This window comes from Papio anubis, chromosome 10 (assembly GCF_008728515.1).
Source record: "Papio anubis isolate 15944 chromosome 10, Panubis1.0, whole genome shotgun sequence".
Lineage (NCBI taxonomy): Eukaryota > Metazoa > Chordata > Mammalia > Primates > Cercopithecidae > Papio > Papio anubis.
In genome coordinates, this window is record NC_044985.1 from 84,132,400 (window position 1) to 84,150,202 (window position 17,803).

Sequence of the window (17,803 nt, forward strand, 5' to 3'; positions counted from 1 at the left end):
CTTCCTTCCTTCCTTTCTTTCTTTTCTTTCTTTCTTTCTCTCTCTCTCTTTCTCTCTCTTTCTTTCTTTCTGTCTGTCTCTCTCTTTCTCTTTCTTTCTTTCTTTTTCTTCCTCTCTCTCTCTTTCTTTCTTTCTTGAGACAATGGTCTTGCTCAGTTACCCAGGCTGGTCTTCAACTCCTAGGCTCAAGCAATCCTCCTGCCCTGGCCTCACCAAAGTGCTGGGATTACAGTGAGTCACCACAGCTGTCCTATTTCCTAAGTGCTTTGATAGCATCTTTTGCAAACCTCACTTAACATCTACATATCACAATATACAGGAATGGATTATTTGCTTGTCTACTGTCTCCCAAAAGGAAAGAACATTTGCCTCATCCATCTTTACCCTCAGCAAAATGCCAGGTGCAAAGGGACTCCTGATAAATGTATATTGAAGAGAAAGAGGAGGCTGACAAGCAGGAAACATGAGGAAATTAGCACGATGGATACCATGCCTCAAAACCAAAGTGACAAATGACAAAGTAATTCTCTCACTATCTTGAGAGGCTCAGGCCAGGCTGCCTGGGTTCAAATATCAGCTGCACCGCTTAACTAAACCTTGTAGAAGTTACTTAAATTTTTGGTGCTTCAATTTCCTCAGCTTTAAAAAGGAAATAATGGTACCTACCACACAGGATCATTTTGAGAACTAACAAGGCATTTAAAGGGCTTGACACAGTGTCTAGGACATGATAAGCCCTTAATAAATATTTTCTACTGCTGTTATAATGATTAGCTATCCATCACCCAGCACAGCTTATTTAACTGGTTTCTATTAAGTAAAAGTAATTATTGTAGTAAAGTTGCATAAAATACTGAAATGAATCTTTGTCATTCTTTTGGCCACCTAACTCAAAATGCACTTCCTGAGTTTGGGTAATTCCTCACCTTATGAGTCTAGGTTACCTCTCACTAAGAAGCCAACATCATCATAATCATCATCATCATCAACAATAACAACAAAAGCCAGACACAGGCTGTTCAGGACTCCCTTGCAGCAGGACTTGTAGCATATGATTCAGGTTTGACTAGTCAGACACATCCAAACCAGGTCTAGCAACAGGAGCTAGTAATGCCAAGCAGCAGTGACAGGAAAACTGCAGCACAACTATGCCCATTTTCCCATATGCAGCAGCAGTGGTGGTCCCAGTGGCGGCATCTAGTGCCACCGTTGGCTGTGCACGATCAGCTGCATCCTCAAAGGGCTATTTCTGGTAGCATGACCATGGCTAGGTGCTCATCTGCTACTAAGCTCACCTTATTTTCCAAGCCTGTATCTCTATCCCACCCAGAAAGGCTTTAACCCACCCAATATTCTTTTCTGCTTCTATCAGCCTGGGTTAGTTTTCCTTGGTGCAATGCATCCTGCCAGACTGGTACAGATGATCAGGTCAGATGGTTTCATAAAATGTAAGTACACTCTTTCTACTTTGTTTTATTGATTTATTGATTTGCAGTGTTCTTTACTTGGCTCCTGCTCAGGGACTGTTCTTGGACGATTTTTGTTTTAGTAATGCCGGTATGTTAAAGAGGGCTTTTCTGGTTTTTGTTTTTTGACAGTTACACTTTCTCTGTTTCCTTCCCATCCCTTTTTTGGTGTGGGTGATTGTGTCTTAGGACAATCAAATTTTAATTGACTGGAATCTACCCTTAGGTAGAGAAAATCAGGCAACTAATGAGTATAAGAATAAAGGAAAACAGATGGAGAGGAACAAAATCAGTGCCCAGTGCAGAGGAGAGTATCACAACAGGCCTGTGAGCTCATTTAATGTAACTGGTTTATTTTACAGATAAAATACTTGAAACAAGGAACACACAGCTAATGACTCAGCCACAACTACAATAACTGCATCTCCAGACTTCTCATCCAGGGCTCCTGCCTCTATCCATTATACCAAGAGGCAAAAGGCAAATAACTAAAAGCAAACTGAGATCACGTTAAATTTAACCTGATTAATTATACGTTTTAAGTTTATGGTTGTATATGATACTAATTTACATTTTCAAGAGGTTTTACAATTTACAAAGCAGTTAAATCCTTTCAACTGCTCTGAGATAAGGTAGCGCTTTTTTTTTTTTTTTTTTTTTTAAAGAGGTCTTGGTATTCATGTCTTGATAAATGTTTTAGCATCTCCCCTACCTCTGACTTTCCTGTCTCCCTTTTCGATTTGTTTTGGTTTTGAAGCTGTAGCTACAAAATGTGTCCATTGGGAAGAAAGCGATATCAATGCATTTGAACAAAAGGGCCCATTGATTGAAACCATCATAAAATATATGGGATGCTGTTATTAACTCCATTTTACAAATGAGGAAACAGAAGCCCAGAGAGATTAAGTGGTTTGGCCAAGATTTAATAACCATTAAATGGCACAGTTACTACAAGGTTCATTTTAAAAAAACATATACATTGAGCATTTAATGTGTCAGGCTGGGTAAGCAAGATACAGTGCTAGTTAACTCCTAGGTAAGCACAAATTTCTATAACCAGTATATTACTTTCTAACCACTGTTATTGAAATTTTTATTTTACTGTCTTCTGGAATTTTAGCAGCTGGACAATCAGTAAATACTTTTCTACTTACACAAGATTCATGTAACCAGATCTGTTTGGAGACTGATCATGATATGTATTAGACTAAAAGGTCTGAACTCAAAAGCATGTTTTGCATCATTTGTCTAGATTCTCTAAAGTAAAAGTAATTCTCAAATGTCTTCGAATGAACAAAAAATTGTCAAGAGTATGAAGTTGACTGCATTACTGTATAATCAATTATTGGAACCTTGATTTAACAAGCTATTTTCATTTTCAGTCCAATGGTATACAAAGAGGAAATTTTATTCTTTGTAGTTTCTCCAAATTCTTTGTAAAGATTATGAAAGTAATTTGCGAAAAATAAGCGAATTGACATGGAATATAAGGTGAATAGTACATTTTTAAAATGTAGTTGCGTATAATGGAAAACGTCAGTCTTGTATATTCAGCTAAAACAAACCATTAGTGCAAGACCTAAATATTAATGAGATCCGGGGTTTGCAACGAAATATCATTGCTCCTTTTCCCCCCAGAAGTTAAAAGAAACATGGGGAGAGCTTTTAAGTGAAAACTAAAGGTGCTGGTATCACAACTGGAAATGCAAGGATGCAGAAGAAATGGTAAGATGTGGGTGGGTAGTATCCCAGTAAACAACATATACCTTCTAACAGACTTGAGGTGGCTGTCAAGCCTTTCAGACATGTGATTGATAATGAATGTCAGAGGAGCGTTTTCTTTTCCATCAACGCTTCAGGAGACAGCGGACCGCCATCAACACCGCGCAGAAGAGAACCCCTGTCACGGAGACAGGGCCGCCCCCGGCTCGCCTGGGCACGCCCCCTCCTGCCCTCGCAGCGGGGTCCCGCCCTTTCCGCCTTCCACTTCCTAGTAACCGTCCTCCCTTGCGCCATCTTCGCGGGACTCGATTGGCTGATGGGGCAACCGCCAACGGCTGTGGCGTTTAAACCTGAGCCGCTGCTGCTACTGCTTGCCGAGCGCCCTGAGCTAGGTAGGGGTGCTCCACGCTGAAAGAGAGGTAAGTTAGTGGCCTGCGGCGTTTGACGTGACCGCTCTCTCACTGTCGGGATCGGTGTCGTTCTTGAGCCGGTTCTCTAGGCGCTGTCCGCCTCGGTCTCCGGCTCGTCTTCCGCCCTCTGTCCTCCGGGATCTGGGACGGCGCCCCTCTCCGCTCCGAGGGGTTCGTTGATGGAGTCCTGTTTTGGCTTTGAGTCGCTGCCTCTTGTTTCTGAGATTTGAGCGTCCGGCAGGGCGAGCAGGGAGAGCCACCAGTTAGGTCAGCTACTTAAGGGAACAAATTTCTGTCTCTGGGACTGCTCTACTTGCTTGAACAGTTTCTAGGGCATTGTGAGCGCTCAGTACGTGTCTGCGAAATGAATGTTAGGGACTGCGTGCCAGAGTTCTCGAAGGAGCCCTCTCCTTTGGAGAGGCTGGCTGAAGGCGAAGAGGTGATGGAAGACTGGGAAGAACTTGGAACTTGGAACTTGAGCTACTTGATGTACAGGTGGGATTTCAGGAGAGAACAGGGACAATGTCCTATTCAGTAGAGATGTCCTGTTCTGTCCTATTCAGTAGAGAATAGGACAAATTTTTAGATGAGGTATCCAATTCAGGAGAATTGGATGTGGAACTGAGTATTTCGTATTTAGAGATAGTCGAGATGCTGGCCGGACAAGTGTCACAGAATTGTAATAAATAGGTGCTGGTATTGAGTGCTGACTGTATACTAGGTCCTGTACTAGACACTGTACATATATTGGCTCATTTAGTCCCTACAAGGAGATGACCTGAGTTTTTATGGTTTTATAAATCTGGAAATTGAGACGAAGAGGTGTTGAGATCACATAGCTATGAAATGTTGGAACTGGAGCTCCAACACAATTGTAATCACTATCATAATGTCTCAGTGTCTACATGGTAAATCACCCTGGAGCAGTACTCCAAATGCCTGGTTCTGGCTCCTAAAGTTTCCCTTGGTAAGGTCATTGATGTAGGGGCTGACAGGGCAATGTCAAGGAACACTCCCAGATTTCTGGCATGAGGATTTGAATAGGCGATTGACAGTGCCATTTATTAAATTAAGGAATTGTGTCAGAACCAGTTTATTGGGGAGGGCAGTCCAGCTGTGGTTTCCTAATTAGTAAAATGAGATTTTATATTCCAGACTGGATTTTTTGGGAGATGAACTAGATTTCTATGTTAGGATCCCTTTCAGGTGTGTGAGATGCAACAGTTTGAGGGGAGTTTCTGTGTTCTACTGTCTATGAGATAGATAGTGATGTTTGATTTTAAAGTTTCTTTTTGGCAAAACGTTTAAAAGAACCGTTGAGCCTTAATCTTGAAAAGTTTCTGGTTCAACTTACTCCCCATTGCAGAAATTTCTTCTGAAACCATCTTTCCATTATTTGCTTGACACCTCCCAACATCTGCTTAACACTTTCAAAGGAGACCCATTCCAAGAGTGGGCAGTTTTTCTATTGGAAAATTCTTCCATTCATTCATAGTCACTTCTTCCACAAATGTTTATCCAGCAGCTGCTATGTGGCAGGCATATTTCTGTACTAAGGTACAGAAGCAAACAAACTTGACAAAAGTTTATGTCCTCATTGAACTTACAATTTAGTAGGATAAAACAGATAATAAGTTAAATAAACTATTTAATTTTATCTTAGACATTGGTGAGTTAATGGAAAAAAAATAAAACAGAAGGGGAGAATGGGGGTAAGTGTGCAATTTTTAAGTAGTTTGGACTGGGAAGTCTCACTAAGAAAGTGACATTTTGGCAAATGCTCGAAGGAAGTGAGCAAGCCCTGTGGTCATTTGAAGGAAGAGCTGATACAAAGGGAAAAAGGAATAAAATGACAGTATATTCAAGGATGGGAATTTTTAGGGAGGAGGGAAGATGAATGGTCTGCACACATGAATGTGTTGTAGCCTCTAGAAGGGGTGTGGGAGGGAAAACAGCCCCTGCCTGACAGGACTGCAGGAGAATCTGTGTCCTCAGGGTAGAGGGTGGTTCAAGAAGATGAAGAGAACATTCAGAAAAGAGATTGAGGCTGTAGAGGTTTGGTTGATGATGGAATGTGAGTTCTAGAGGACCTCATGAGTCTGGCAAGGGTAAGATAGGCAGGCTGTATTCATTTCCTTTGGCTGCTGTAACAAATTATCATAAATGAGGCATTTAAAACAACAGAAATGTATTTCCCCACAGTTCTGGAGGCCAGAAGTCTAAATTCAGTTATCACTGAATTTTTCCCCCCTCAAGGTGTATTCCCAGCTGCACTCTCTCTGGAGGGTCTTCAGGAGAATCTGTTCCTTGCTTTGTCGGTTCCTGATGGCTGCTGGCAGTCCTTGGCATGTGGCTGCATCACTCCTGTTTCTGCTGTCTTTTGTAAGGAGTCTTGTGATAGTATTTAGGCCTGCCTGGATAATCCAGGATAATCTCCCCATTACAAGATCTTCAAGTTATTCAAATCTGCAAAGGCCGTTTTTCCACATGAAGTTTAAAATTAAAGGCATCTAATAACTTTGGGGGGCCATTTTCCAGCTTACCACAGGACCAGATGAGGAATGTGTAGAGCTGAAGGGATTCGAGTGAGGGGGATGAATGTGACCCAGGAGTTGAGGGATTCTTGCCATGGTTGACATAGTGAGCTGAGTTCTGGATTGCCATAGTGAGCTGAGTCCTGTGGACTCAAGGCAGGTATGGTGGGGAGGCTGAGTATTGAGGGTTAGGCAGGTGCAGGGGACAGGGTTGTTTTTTTTTTTTTTAGGTCTCTGCAGATAGAGGTAAGGAGGCTTGGGGAGGAAATGGAGCCATGGGGAGGTTGGTCTTACATGACTCAACATCAAGCGCTCCTTCTCAGTGAAGCTATTTCTGATCCTTTTCCTCTGCCCAGGCACAGTTAATCACTTCTCCTCTGCATTGTGTATTGCAGCTATTACTCTTGTAATACTATAATGTAATGATTTCTTTATCTTCCTGTTTCTATAATAGGCCATAAATCTAATAGACAAATTTAAGATTTCCTATTTCTCCAACCCCCTTCCCCACCTTGGATTAGGTATATCTCTTCTGTACTTCCTTTAAACTCTATGTATATCTCTAAGGTTACACTTCTTACATTGTATGAAAGCACTGTCTGTACCCACATTCCATGCATTCCATGAGGGCAGAGACCATATCCTGTCATCTGTCCCCTGCACCTGGTACATGGATGATTAATGTAGGTTTAAATGAAAAAAATAATCATTTACCTTTTTGGATTGTACCTTAAGCCACTTTTGATTACATTCATACTTTCAGATTTTATACAAAGTTTAGCAAATACTTAATGCACAGAATATATTCAGTCATGATTATTACTTTTTAAAATGTATTTATCAGTTATCCTTTTTCTTTTATTAATCAATACTATGATTTTTTTTTTCTTTCACTTCAGTGATGGCGTGCCCAGTGATGGAAACTGGCTCACTTTTTACCTCAGGAATTAAGAGACATGTGAAAGACAAAAGAATTTCAAAGACTGCTAAGTTGAATGTTTCTCTTGCTTCAAAAATAAAAACAAAAATTCTAAGTAAGTGCCATTAGTTTTAAAATACACTCACATTTTAACTTTTCCCCAGATTATGTTTTCTACCTTATTTTATCAAGTACAGAAAATTACTAAAATGACTATTTTGTTAACTGATAACTTTTTAAATTTCATCCTTCCCATCTCTTTTGACTCCTGTTAGTTGGGTGGTTTTGATGATTTACCCTAAGTGTGACAGCTGAATTTTTAGCAGTGAGGCTGCAGTGGCCCAAGACAGCTACTTTCTACAGCACAGAAAAAAATACCAACATGATTTTTCTGGAAAAGACGTAATAAGTGTAGCAGGTTGTTCTGGCATGTTGTGGCAACTGGATGATGGGTAGTTGCATGATGTGGCACTGGATGCTTTTATATATATGTGTGTGTGACTTTATATAGGTAATCTTACAAAGACACTGAGCACTTTGGAAATGGAATTTCATGAATTCTGGAGTTAAGGCATCAGACGGGCCAAAAAAAAAAGGAGGTAGGAAAACTCCAAGATAAATTTTCATTACTTTTGAACATTATCTCAATGTTCATAACCATCTTAGCAGGAGTCGGGGAGGTATCCTTTTAGTCACATTATCTGCTGATACAGCTCTGCGAAGGACAATCAACGTGTGACTTCTAAAACAACCCAGCCTCCTGGGTGCCTGTAAATCATGATGCAGCTCCCACCCAGGTCTTTAGGGCCACTTCTTACACTGGCTCTTGCTTCCTCCCTTTGGCAAGACTATTCCATACCCCATGTTACGAAGGAATATGCTGACTTTGAGGAGTACAATAGGAAAATATTATTACTCTTTATCTTCTGGAAATCCTAAGCTGGTTCTAGTCAATTTCCATTTGCTATGCCAAGGATGGCTATACAAAACTACTCTCTCTGCCAAAGGTAAAGTACTGTTTTGGACCCTGTTTTGCAGAATCCCAAGTTTTCCCTGAGTACTTACAAAATGTTATTAAATTTTATAAAACTTATTTCACATACACTAGACTTTTATTCAGTGGTATATGTTATTGAATGGTGACATGTAAGTTAAAATTATGAAAATATAATGATGTTTTAAATGTACTAAGGGAACACACTGTATTTAAGGTAAGCTCTACCAATGAATTGACAAGGAAATTTCTTTGCTTCCAACAGAAAAGCATTTCAGGAGTGATTTAAATCATATTTACATAGTGCTTTTAAAGAGAAGTCAAGTTTCGATTGCAGTAGATGCCTAGAAATAAGAGGTAGGATCTTTTAGATGGCAGTAAGAGGTCCTACGGGGTTTAGATTATCCGTCTAACATTAGAGTAAGTATGCCTCTGTCACTCAAAGTTTGAAAATGGACTTTGGGAGTATTAAGTAATTTCTTCAGTTCTGGAGCTGTAGAGACTGACTTTAGAATTTTCACAGATTGGCTATCCTCATTCCTATGGGACATTTCCAGGTAGAGCTGCAGAATCAGTTTCTCCATTCTGTCTGCTAGTCAAACGTAGGAAAGCAGGTCGAGCAGCAAGTATCAATATTTAGTTTTTGTGACTGATCTAATTATGTAGAATGCTGTGTCTGTGCTGCAGTCCTCTTATTCCTAACTTTTTATATATATTCTGCATTCCTCACAACTCTTGAATTCATCATCTGTCTAGCTTTCATTTCTTCAGCTCTAAACTGTGAGTTTATTTTTCTCAAAACTACATCTGTATTGTTACTCTCTTTTCCAATCTTCAGTTAAAACTTATAAAGTGAAATGCATTTTGTCTAATGTAGTTTTACTAAGGAATACAAAAATTTATTAAAGTGTAAGTTCAATATTAACTCATTTTAAAAATCTTTTTACAGATAATTCTTCTATTTTCAAAATATCTTTAAAGCACAACAACAGGGCATTAGCTCAGGCTCTTAGTAGAGAAAAAGAGAATTCTCGAAGAATTACAACTGAAAAGATGCTATTGCAAAAAGAAGTAGAGAAACTGAATTTTGAGAACACATTTCTTCGCCTAAAGCTGAATAACTTGGTATGGAAGCTATATTGTTTTTGAATTCTAATTATAACTTAAATCTTTTAGCTGCATTATTATAGAAGCTCTAAAAATATTTTTCAGATCTCCAATTGTGAAAAATTATTGAAAGTCAGTATGCCATGCAAGTCTATGTTAAAGGACAAACTGTTAATGGGTAATAAAACATGTGTTTTAAATCTGCATTCTAAATGTGTGCTTGTGTGCTGTGTAAACCAGTATAATACCTTGACCAACATTTGATTGCTAATCATAAGCAAAGCTTGGTACATTAATACATTTTTAAAAGATGGTCATAGTTCTTCCAGTGTTCTTGAAAGGAAAGGAGTTTCCAGAATGTTGTTATTCTTTTTTAATCTCAGCATTTACCTGGCCACAAGCCAAACAGAATGAAGATTATAGTTGTTTCTTTTCCTTCCAAATTTCAACTCTGTTCACAGACAGGGCAGTGAGAGCCAATGATTAGCTAGGCTACAACTATAGATCTAAATCTAAAATAAGTAGAACTTATTTATAATGGAAAAAGGACCTACTCTACTCGTGGGTTAAATTACTGTGGCTGACAAACTGTTCTCTTGCCATGTGATATATTATTATGAGAAGATAGAAAAATGTTTATAGGAAAACGTATAATTGTTAGTTCCAAAGCATTCAGTGTGTGTGTGTGTGTGTGTACATGTATGTATGTATGATATGTATGACTATTTGGACTATTTAACACTATTTGGTACTATTTAATGTACCATTTTAGCTGAATGTGATCTCAATTTTTAGCTCAATGTGATATCAATTATTTTTTAAGTTTTCTCACATGGATGGCATTCATAAACGCTTGATATTATAAAACATTCCAAGTCTTAACTGATTAAAAGGGGTCTTTATTTTACATGTGCAGAATAAGAAGCTTATAGACATAGAAGCTCTCATGAACAATAACTTGATAACTGCAATTGAAATGAGCAGTCTTTCTGAGGTAAGTAGAATTTATATGTAAATAGTGTCATTCTTTACAGAGGATCACTGAGATTACTTAAATAACATCAAGGTTGGAGATTCATATTTCAAGTTTTGTGCAAAGGACTGATGATAATATCAGTTTTAACTGGCTAACAGCATATTATCATTTTGTATAATTGGTTATTGAAAATGTCATATGAAAATTAGGTTTTTATTAAAAGTAACAGGATTAGACAGGTTAGTGGAACATACTGGCTCCTAAACGGACTAAGAAACATGAAGACATTAGTAGAAAGGAAGCATTTTAAGTGAGGAAAGACTTTGGGGTTTTTGTTTGTTTGTTTGTTTCAAAGATGGACACAATTGAAAAACTGGGGAGAAAAATAGAGGGTGGTCCTACTTTATACTGTTTTCTAAAACAAATTCTAAATTTCCCAAATGCTTTTCATGTGGTTCTTTTTGGAGAATTCAGAGGGCTGAGGTCAACATCTAGATTAAGGAAAAGTAAAAACTGGACAGCAGGTAGATGGAGAAGCTGGAGGTGAAGGCATAGTATACAATCTTGGTAGCTACCTTCTCGAACTTACTATTTAACAGACTAACTTTTGCATACCAAGCTTTAAAATTCTTTTTCTTTCTAGTTGTTATTAAGTGGGGCAGGTGATGGGTCATATAGACATATTGTTCTAACATCAGAATGAGATAAGAAAAGTATAGAATAAAGTTTCACACATGCTTTTGTCCGCCTTCAGCTACTTTCTTCTCCATTCTCTCTTCTCCTTGTACCTCATGCAGGTGATTGCTTTCATCTGTTTCTTTATATAAAAACAAACAAATAAACAAATATTTTCTTACTTTTCTTCTTTACACAAAAGATAGCATGCTATACCAGATGTTCTGTACCTTACTTTTTATGTGACATATCTTGGGGATTTCTCCAAATGATTACGTGGAGTGATTCCTCGTTCTCTTTTGATGCTGCTTTGGATAGATCTAGAGTGGACTTGTAATCTACCTCACTAGGCTCCTGTTGTTGGACACTTGCGTTGTCCTTTGCTGTTGGCTTGTGTTAGTGTAGAGTGCCTTTCCCTCTTGCATCATTAACTTTTTTCCTCCCTTCTGAATTATTCCCATCAGGATGCAAAAATGTTATCATCTCTCATCTTAAACAAACAAACAAACAAATAAACCTCTTATTCCACCTATTTGCCAGCTACTATCTCAGCTCTCTTCTTGCCTTTACAGCAAAGCTTTTTGAGAGATTTATTCACTATCTCTAGTTTCTATTGATCCCATTCCAACTGGGTTTTCACCACCAATCCACTAAATCCTGAAAGTCACCATTGATGTCCATGTTGCAAAAACCCATGGATAATTCTTGGTTCTTATATTGACTTCTCATGAGTTTTAGAATACTACACTCTACTAAGTCTCTTCCTACCCTTCTGGCTATTCTTTTTCGGTCTGTTTGCTGGTTTCTCTTTGTTTTCCTAAGTTTTGGGAATGCCTTATGACTTAGTTCTTGGACTTCTCTTTTCTATCTACGTTCACTCCTCCTAAATAATTTTATTCTATCTTACGGTTTTAGTTACTACTGTATACTGATGACTTTCAAATTTGTAACTCCAGCCTGACCATCTCCTCTGACCTCCAGATGATTTATATCTAATTACCTACTTGGCATCTGGACGTCTAAAAGGCATCTCAAATTTCACATTTGCCACCAAACCAGTTCCTTATGAGATTTTCATCTAAGATAATCACAACTCTCTTTTCCTATCTTTTTCTCACACCCTGTATCTGATGCTTTGGCAAATCATTTTAGTTCTGCCTTCAAAATCAGTCTACAATTCTACCAGTTCTCACAACCCTCTTTCACTACCCATGTCCAAGGCACCATTATCTCTCACTTACATATTGTATTAATAATAGCATCCCAACTTGGCCTTCTTTTTCTCTTGTTTCTCTATGTATTCTCTTCTTATTATAACAGCGAGAATGATCCTGTTAAAATGTTAGTCTCTGCTTGAAACTCTCCAGTGGAGTATTATCTATTGCTTGATATGATCTGAAAACTGAAACTCTTGTTATTTCTTCCACCTCATTTACTACTCTCCTGTTTCTTCCACTCCTTAACCTTTTCAGTGCCGTTCTCTTCCCACTCCCTCAAACAGAGGTAAGTTGCTACCGCAGTGCTTTTGTACATATTGTGTCTGCATGCAACAAGTTCTTGTCCTTCAAATATTGACTCAAAAGTGACTACAGTGAAGTCTTCCCTGGCAACTCTGCATAAATTTAAACACTCCCAACTCTTGTACCAACATTTCATATCCTGCTTTTCTTCTTTCATCTTTCTCCTTAACACTTAACACTGTATGACAATTTTGTTTATTGTTCATCCCATCAGAATGTAAGCTTTTTGAGTGCAGGGATGTTACCAGAACAACATCTAGAACATAGTAGGATGCAATACACATGTATAAAATATTAGGTAGTGTTTCCCCAGTAAGAATGATGCTTGTTTTATATATAAATAAGTAAGGTACATATGTTTTCTGTAGTCCCTCTTTGATTGAGCTTTCTAAATAAAAATAATGCCAAATAATGTAAGTATCTTTTTAGCATGATGCTGATGTGGTCTTTTTAGGTGTCTTAGTATGATTATTTATTTTAGTAACTTTCCTAGTTTTACATTTCTGTAATAAACTTCAGAAGTGATTTATTTTTCATTTAATGCGCTGCTGAATTCTTTTTTGCCAGTTTTGTTTAGGATTTTTCTATTGTTATAAGTGAGGACTCTGAAGTTTTTTTTCTATGCATAGAAAAAAACATAAGACCGTACAGTCTTTAGGCATTGATAACAATGATATATATACTAAGCTCATAAAAAGAATTTGGATGTCTTACTTTTTCTGTGTTCTTGAAAAGTGATACAGTATTATAATTGTTTTTCTTTAAAGGTGTGGTAGAATTATTCTGTGAAACCATCTGGACCTGGGACTTTTTTGATGAGAGTGATAGTAGCTTTTTGTTGACTTTATTTATCCTATGGATATTGGTCCCCTTAGGAAAATGTCTTTCTTTCGTATTTAGTTTTATTGAATTATTTTCCCTTAGAAAGTTAAATGTTTAATCTAGGCTTTTTAATTGATGTTCACAGAGTTGACCAGAGTAGTCTGTCATTATTCTTTAATTTCGTCTGTGTTGTATTTCCCCAGTTGATTAATTTTGTGTATTTGGGCTTTGTCTCCCCCCCGCCCCACCCCCCACCCCCACTATCTTAGGTTGTTGTGGTTTTTCTATTTTATTTTATTCTTTTTTAAAAGAACCATCTTTCTAATTTAATTTAATGTTTGATGTTTCAAACATTTTTTGCTTTTATTTTTAATAAGTTATTTTGCCTTTTTGTGGTTCATTGTTACTTTTCTAACTTTGAGTCAATGCTTTTTTTATTGTTAACTGTAGGTAAGATGCCATTTCTCTCTCAATACTTTCAATTTTTTAAATTGTCTTTAGTTTTGAGAATTTTGACTTTGATGTGTTTTGCCATGAATTTCCCTGGGTTTATCTTTTTGAGGTTCACTCAGCTTCTTGAATTTGTAGGTTGATGTCTTTATCAAGTTTGGAAAAATGTTCAACCATTATGTCCCCAAATACTTTTCTAGTCCTGCACTCTTTCTCTTTCTCCTTTCCTTCTAGGACTCTCATGACAGGAATGTTTTCTCTTTTTCGCTATTCCCTAATCCTCTTATTTTTTTCAGTCTCTTTTCTCTCTTGTTCAGTTTGGGTAATTTCTATTGTTCTATCTCCAAGTTCACAGATTTTTCCCCCTTTTGTTTTCTTGGTTTTGCTCTTGAGCCCATTTAATTTGTTTTATTTGGTTATTACATTTTTCAGTTCTGAGCTCCATTTGGCTCTTTACATCTGTTTGTTTGCTGAGATGTTCCATTTTTTCATTTGTTTTAAGCATGTTAGTAATTGCTTGTTGAAGCATTTTTATGATACCTTTTTTAAAATCTTCGTCAGATAATTCTAACATTTGTGTCATCTCAGTGTTGGTATCTATTGTCCTTTCTCATTCAAATTTAGAGTTACCTGATTTTTGGCATGACGAGTGATTGATTTTCGATTGTATCTTGCGACATTTTAGGTGCATTATAAGACATTGGATCTTATTTCCATCTTCTGTTTAAGGAGACCTCCTTTGACACTACACTGGTGGTAAGGGGAGGTGCTGCCTACTGCCAAGTGGGTACTGAAGTTTAGACTTCCCATTCAGCCTCTGTTGACAACACTGTGGTGGGCATAACTGATGAATGGAGCTGGGAGTTCAGGCTGACACCACTGTGGCTGGAACAGGGAAGGGCACCTCATTACTTTCATGGCCTCTGCTGACATGAAGATGAGGAGGATAATGAAGGGGGGGAGGTTGTTACTCCTGAAGAGTGATGAAAATCCTAGTTCTTTATTAAACCACTTCTATCCCCACCATAGAGGAGAGAGAGGGGAACTCCTTCCTATCACTGAATGGGGATGTATAGCATATATACATTTTATTTTCTGTGTATTATGATGTTTTTACATCTTTTAAAATATTATTGGCTGGAGACACTGCCCTTCTCAGGGCTAGCCAATTTTTAGAGATAGCAAGGGACCAGCCAGGAGCTTGTCTTTTGTTTTAGTCTGTTTCTGCTGCTATAACAGAATACCACATACAGGGTAATTTATCATTTTCTTTTCTTGTTTTCATTTGAGATTTCATTCTCTAAAAAGACTGGGTAATTTATAAAGAACAGAGATTCATTTGGTTCACAGTTCTAGAGGCTGGGAAGTCCAAGAGCATGATGCTGACATCTGGCATGTGTCATCCCATGATAGAAGGTGGAAGGGCGAGAAAGCATGCAAGACAGAAAAGGAGACCAGACTCCTATAACTAACCCACTCCTGCAATAACAGCATTAATCCAGTCGTAATTACCTCTTAAAGGTCCTGCCTCTTAATACCATCACAATGGTAATTCAGTTTCAACATGAGTTTTGGAGGAGACATTCAAACCATAGCACTTTTGATATGCAAGCTAACTAATCCAGAGCCATACCTCCCCTGTCTGGCCCTTATATCTCAGGAGGCAATGGTCCTCTGCTTTAATTGTCCCTGGGTCAGGTACTAGGCAACCAGGGACCTACCTCTCCTGTGTCTTAGAGCCTGCCAGAATTATTCAAACTAGCCAATTCTAGACTATTCACCCTGCCCTGCCTTGCCTTTCCTGTGGAAACTCCGATAATAGGCTCTGGCCTAAACCTTCCCCTCGTTCCCATCTTCTGCCTCCTGACCATCCTAGTGTCTTTTCTGTGTGGCTCTGCATGGCCTGCTGTACCTCTTGTCTCTAGGACCTGTGAGTATAATACATTTTATTTTTTTCCTGAGTCTCTGCCTTCTTTTATTTTATTTTTTTTTTTTTTTGAGACGGAGTCTCGCTCTGTCACCCAGGCTGGAGTGCAGTGGCCGGATCTCAGCTCACTGCAAGCTCCGCCTCCCGGGTTTACGCCATTCTCCTGCCTCAGCCTCCCGAGTAGCTGGGACTGCAGGCGCCCGCCACCTCGCCCGGCTAGTTTTTTGTATTTTTTAGTAGAGACGGGGTTTCACGGGGTTAGCCAGGATGGTCTCGATCTCCTGACCTCGTGATCCGCCCGTCTCGGCCTCCCAAAGTGCTGGGATTACAGGCTTGAGCCACCGCGCCCGGCCTTCTGCCTTCTTTTAATGGCTGCACCCAACTGACCATCTCATAAAAAGAATATGAAACAGGACAGAGATCCAAATATGTCCTCCACTGACATTGCTGGGCGGGGATGTACTCCTAACACTGGGCTGTCCCAAGCCTTTTTTGATGGTACCCCAGATTTGGAAGAGAGTTGTCGTCTTATAGCCTGGTGAGTGTGGAAGTTTAGGTTCCCCGTTTGACCTTTGTGCTTTTGTCAAAAATTAATTGGCCAAATATATGTGAATCCATTTCTGGACTCTCTGTTCTATGTCATTGATCTATTTGTCTATCATTATGCTAATACTATACTGTCTCAATTACTGTAACCCTCCTAACTTTTTTCTTTTTCAAAGTTTTTTTTTTTTTTTAGCTATTCTAGGTCTTTTGCATTTTCATATGAATTTTAAAATCAGCTTGATAATTTGGCGCCATTCCCTTGTTTCTATTACAGCTTAGCTCTGTAATAAGCAACATGGTTGTGTGTTGCCTAATTTTCTGGTCTTTATTAATAATTAAAAACATGTTTGTATCTGAAAATTTAGAAATGTGGATAAGCAAATATATAAAAGATATATTAAAATCACCCAGATTTTGAATTTTAAAAGGCCATTTAAAAGATGTATTATAAAATTCAATAAAATATTACATAACACATACATAGACATGAACATATTGCATGTATGTAAAGATATTCTATTTGTGTAGGTATAGTCATGTATTTATTCCTACACATGGAGGAATGTTGAGGTTATTTACCAAAATATTGGCAGTGATTATCTTTCGTTGGCATGATTAAGGATGAGCTGTGTTTTAACCTTATCACATTATTCTCATTAAACTATTAAAGGCAAATGCAAGAAATGTTCTTTTACTATTAATGTCATTGTATAATTTGGTACTGTGATAACTAATATGATTTAATAAGGTTAGAAACTTTCTGTTTTCTTTATTCTTTTCAAAAATAGTTCCATCAGAGTTCCTTTCTACTGTCAGCTAGCAAGAAGAAACGAATTAGTAAACAGTGCAAGTTGATGCGTCTTCCATTTGCAAGGTAAATATGGGCTTGAATTACACTAGTTCCGAGTATATAGATTTTATATAACACAATTAGTGTTTGTATTGTACAATGTTCAGGATCATCAACCTGTAGTTATCTACTAAGGTAGAAATGAGGTAGTTTGTAGTGTCTTGCTATAGGTTGTTTCTCTAGGAATTCGAGGAAACTTACACTCAATCCCCAAACCAGGTTTATTTGTAATGTCTTGCCACTTTACAGTTCTTTTTTGCTTTTCATCTAGTTCACACCTGGCCTCGTATTGATTTCTCCTGGGTAAATCTGATGACTATTTCTACCTTTATTATCTTGTGTACTGTCCTAAGCTTTAAAATTAACTTTTGTCGGCTGGCCGGGCTTGATGGCTCATGTCTGTAATCCCAGCACTTTGGGAGGCTGAGGTGGGAAGATCACGAGGTCAGGAGATCAAGACCATCCTGGCTAACACAGTGAAACCCCATCTCTACTAAAAATACAAAAAATTAGCCAGGTGTGGTGGCGGGCGCCTGTAATCCCAGCTACTCAGGAGGCTGAGGCCAGAGAATGGCATGAACTCAGGAGGCAGAGCTTGCAGTGAGCCGAGATTGCGTCACTGCACTCCAGCCTGGGTGACAGAGCGAGACTCCGTCTCAAAAACAAAACAAACAAAAAAAATTAACTTTTGTCTTTGCTCTTCTCCTCCTGTCCACAATTCTTATTTTTGATTAATTTGATTATAAGTTATAGAAAGCACCCTATTTCAAATCTATTATTTTACAAGTCAGTCAGTGACGCTCAGAAAGGCGAAATGATTGAATGGATTGATAGCATTGACCAAAATCCTCTTATCTCTTTTAGAAATGTTCTTTCTATTGTATA

At 38.2% G+C, this 17,803-nt stretch overlaps 1 protein-coding gene across 4 annotated transcripts in view; it reads left to right on the forward strand.

Moving 5' to 3' along the window:
* Nucleotides 1-3,498: 3,498 nt before the first annotated feature.
* Nucleotides 3,499-17,803, forward strand: part of SGO2 (shugoshin 2) — a 53,145-nt gene continuing 38,840 nt past the window's right edge. Inside the window, exons 1-5 of one of the 4 annotated variants that reach the window (XM_003907784.3) lie at nt 3,499-3,607; nt 7,032-7,166; nt 8,995-9,170; nt 10,069-10,146; nt 16,857-16,942. In XM_003907784.3, coding sequence (XP_003907833.2) covers nt 7,034-7,166; nt 8,995-9,170; nt 10,069-10,146; nt 16,857-16,942 — 473 coding nt within the window. In that variant the 5' untranslated portion in view covers nt 3,499-3,607; nt 7,032-7,033. Of the gene's footprint in view, nt 3,608-4,007; nt 4,094-7,031; nt 7,167-7,562; nt 7,651-8,994; nt 9,171-9,257; nt 9,331-10,068; nt 10,147-16,856; nt 16,943-17,803 lie in introns of those variants that run through there. The other 3 variants (XM_009182710.2, XM_009182711.4, XM_021923846.2) reach the window with 3 other exon arrangements.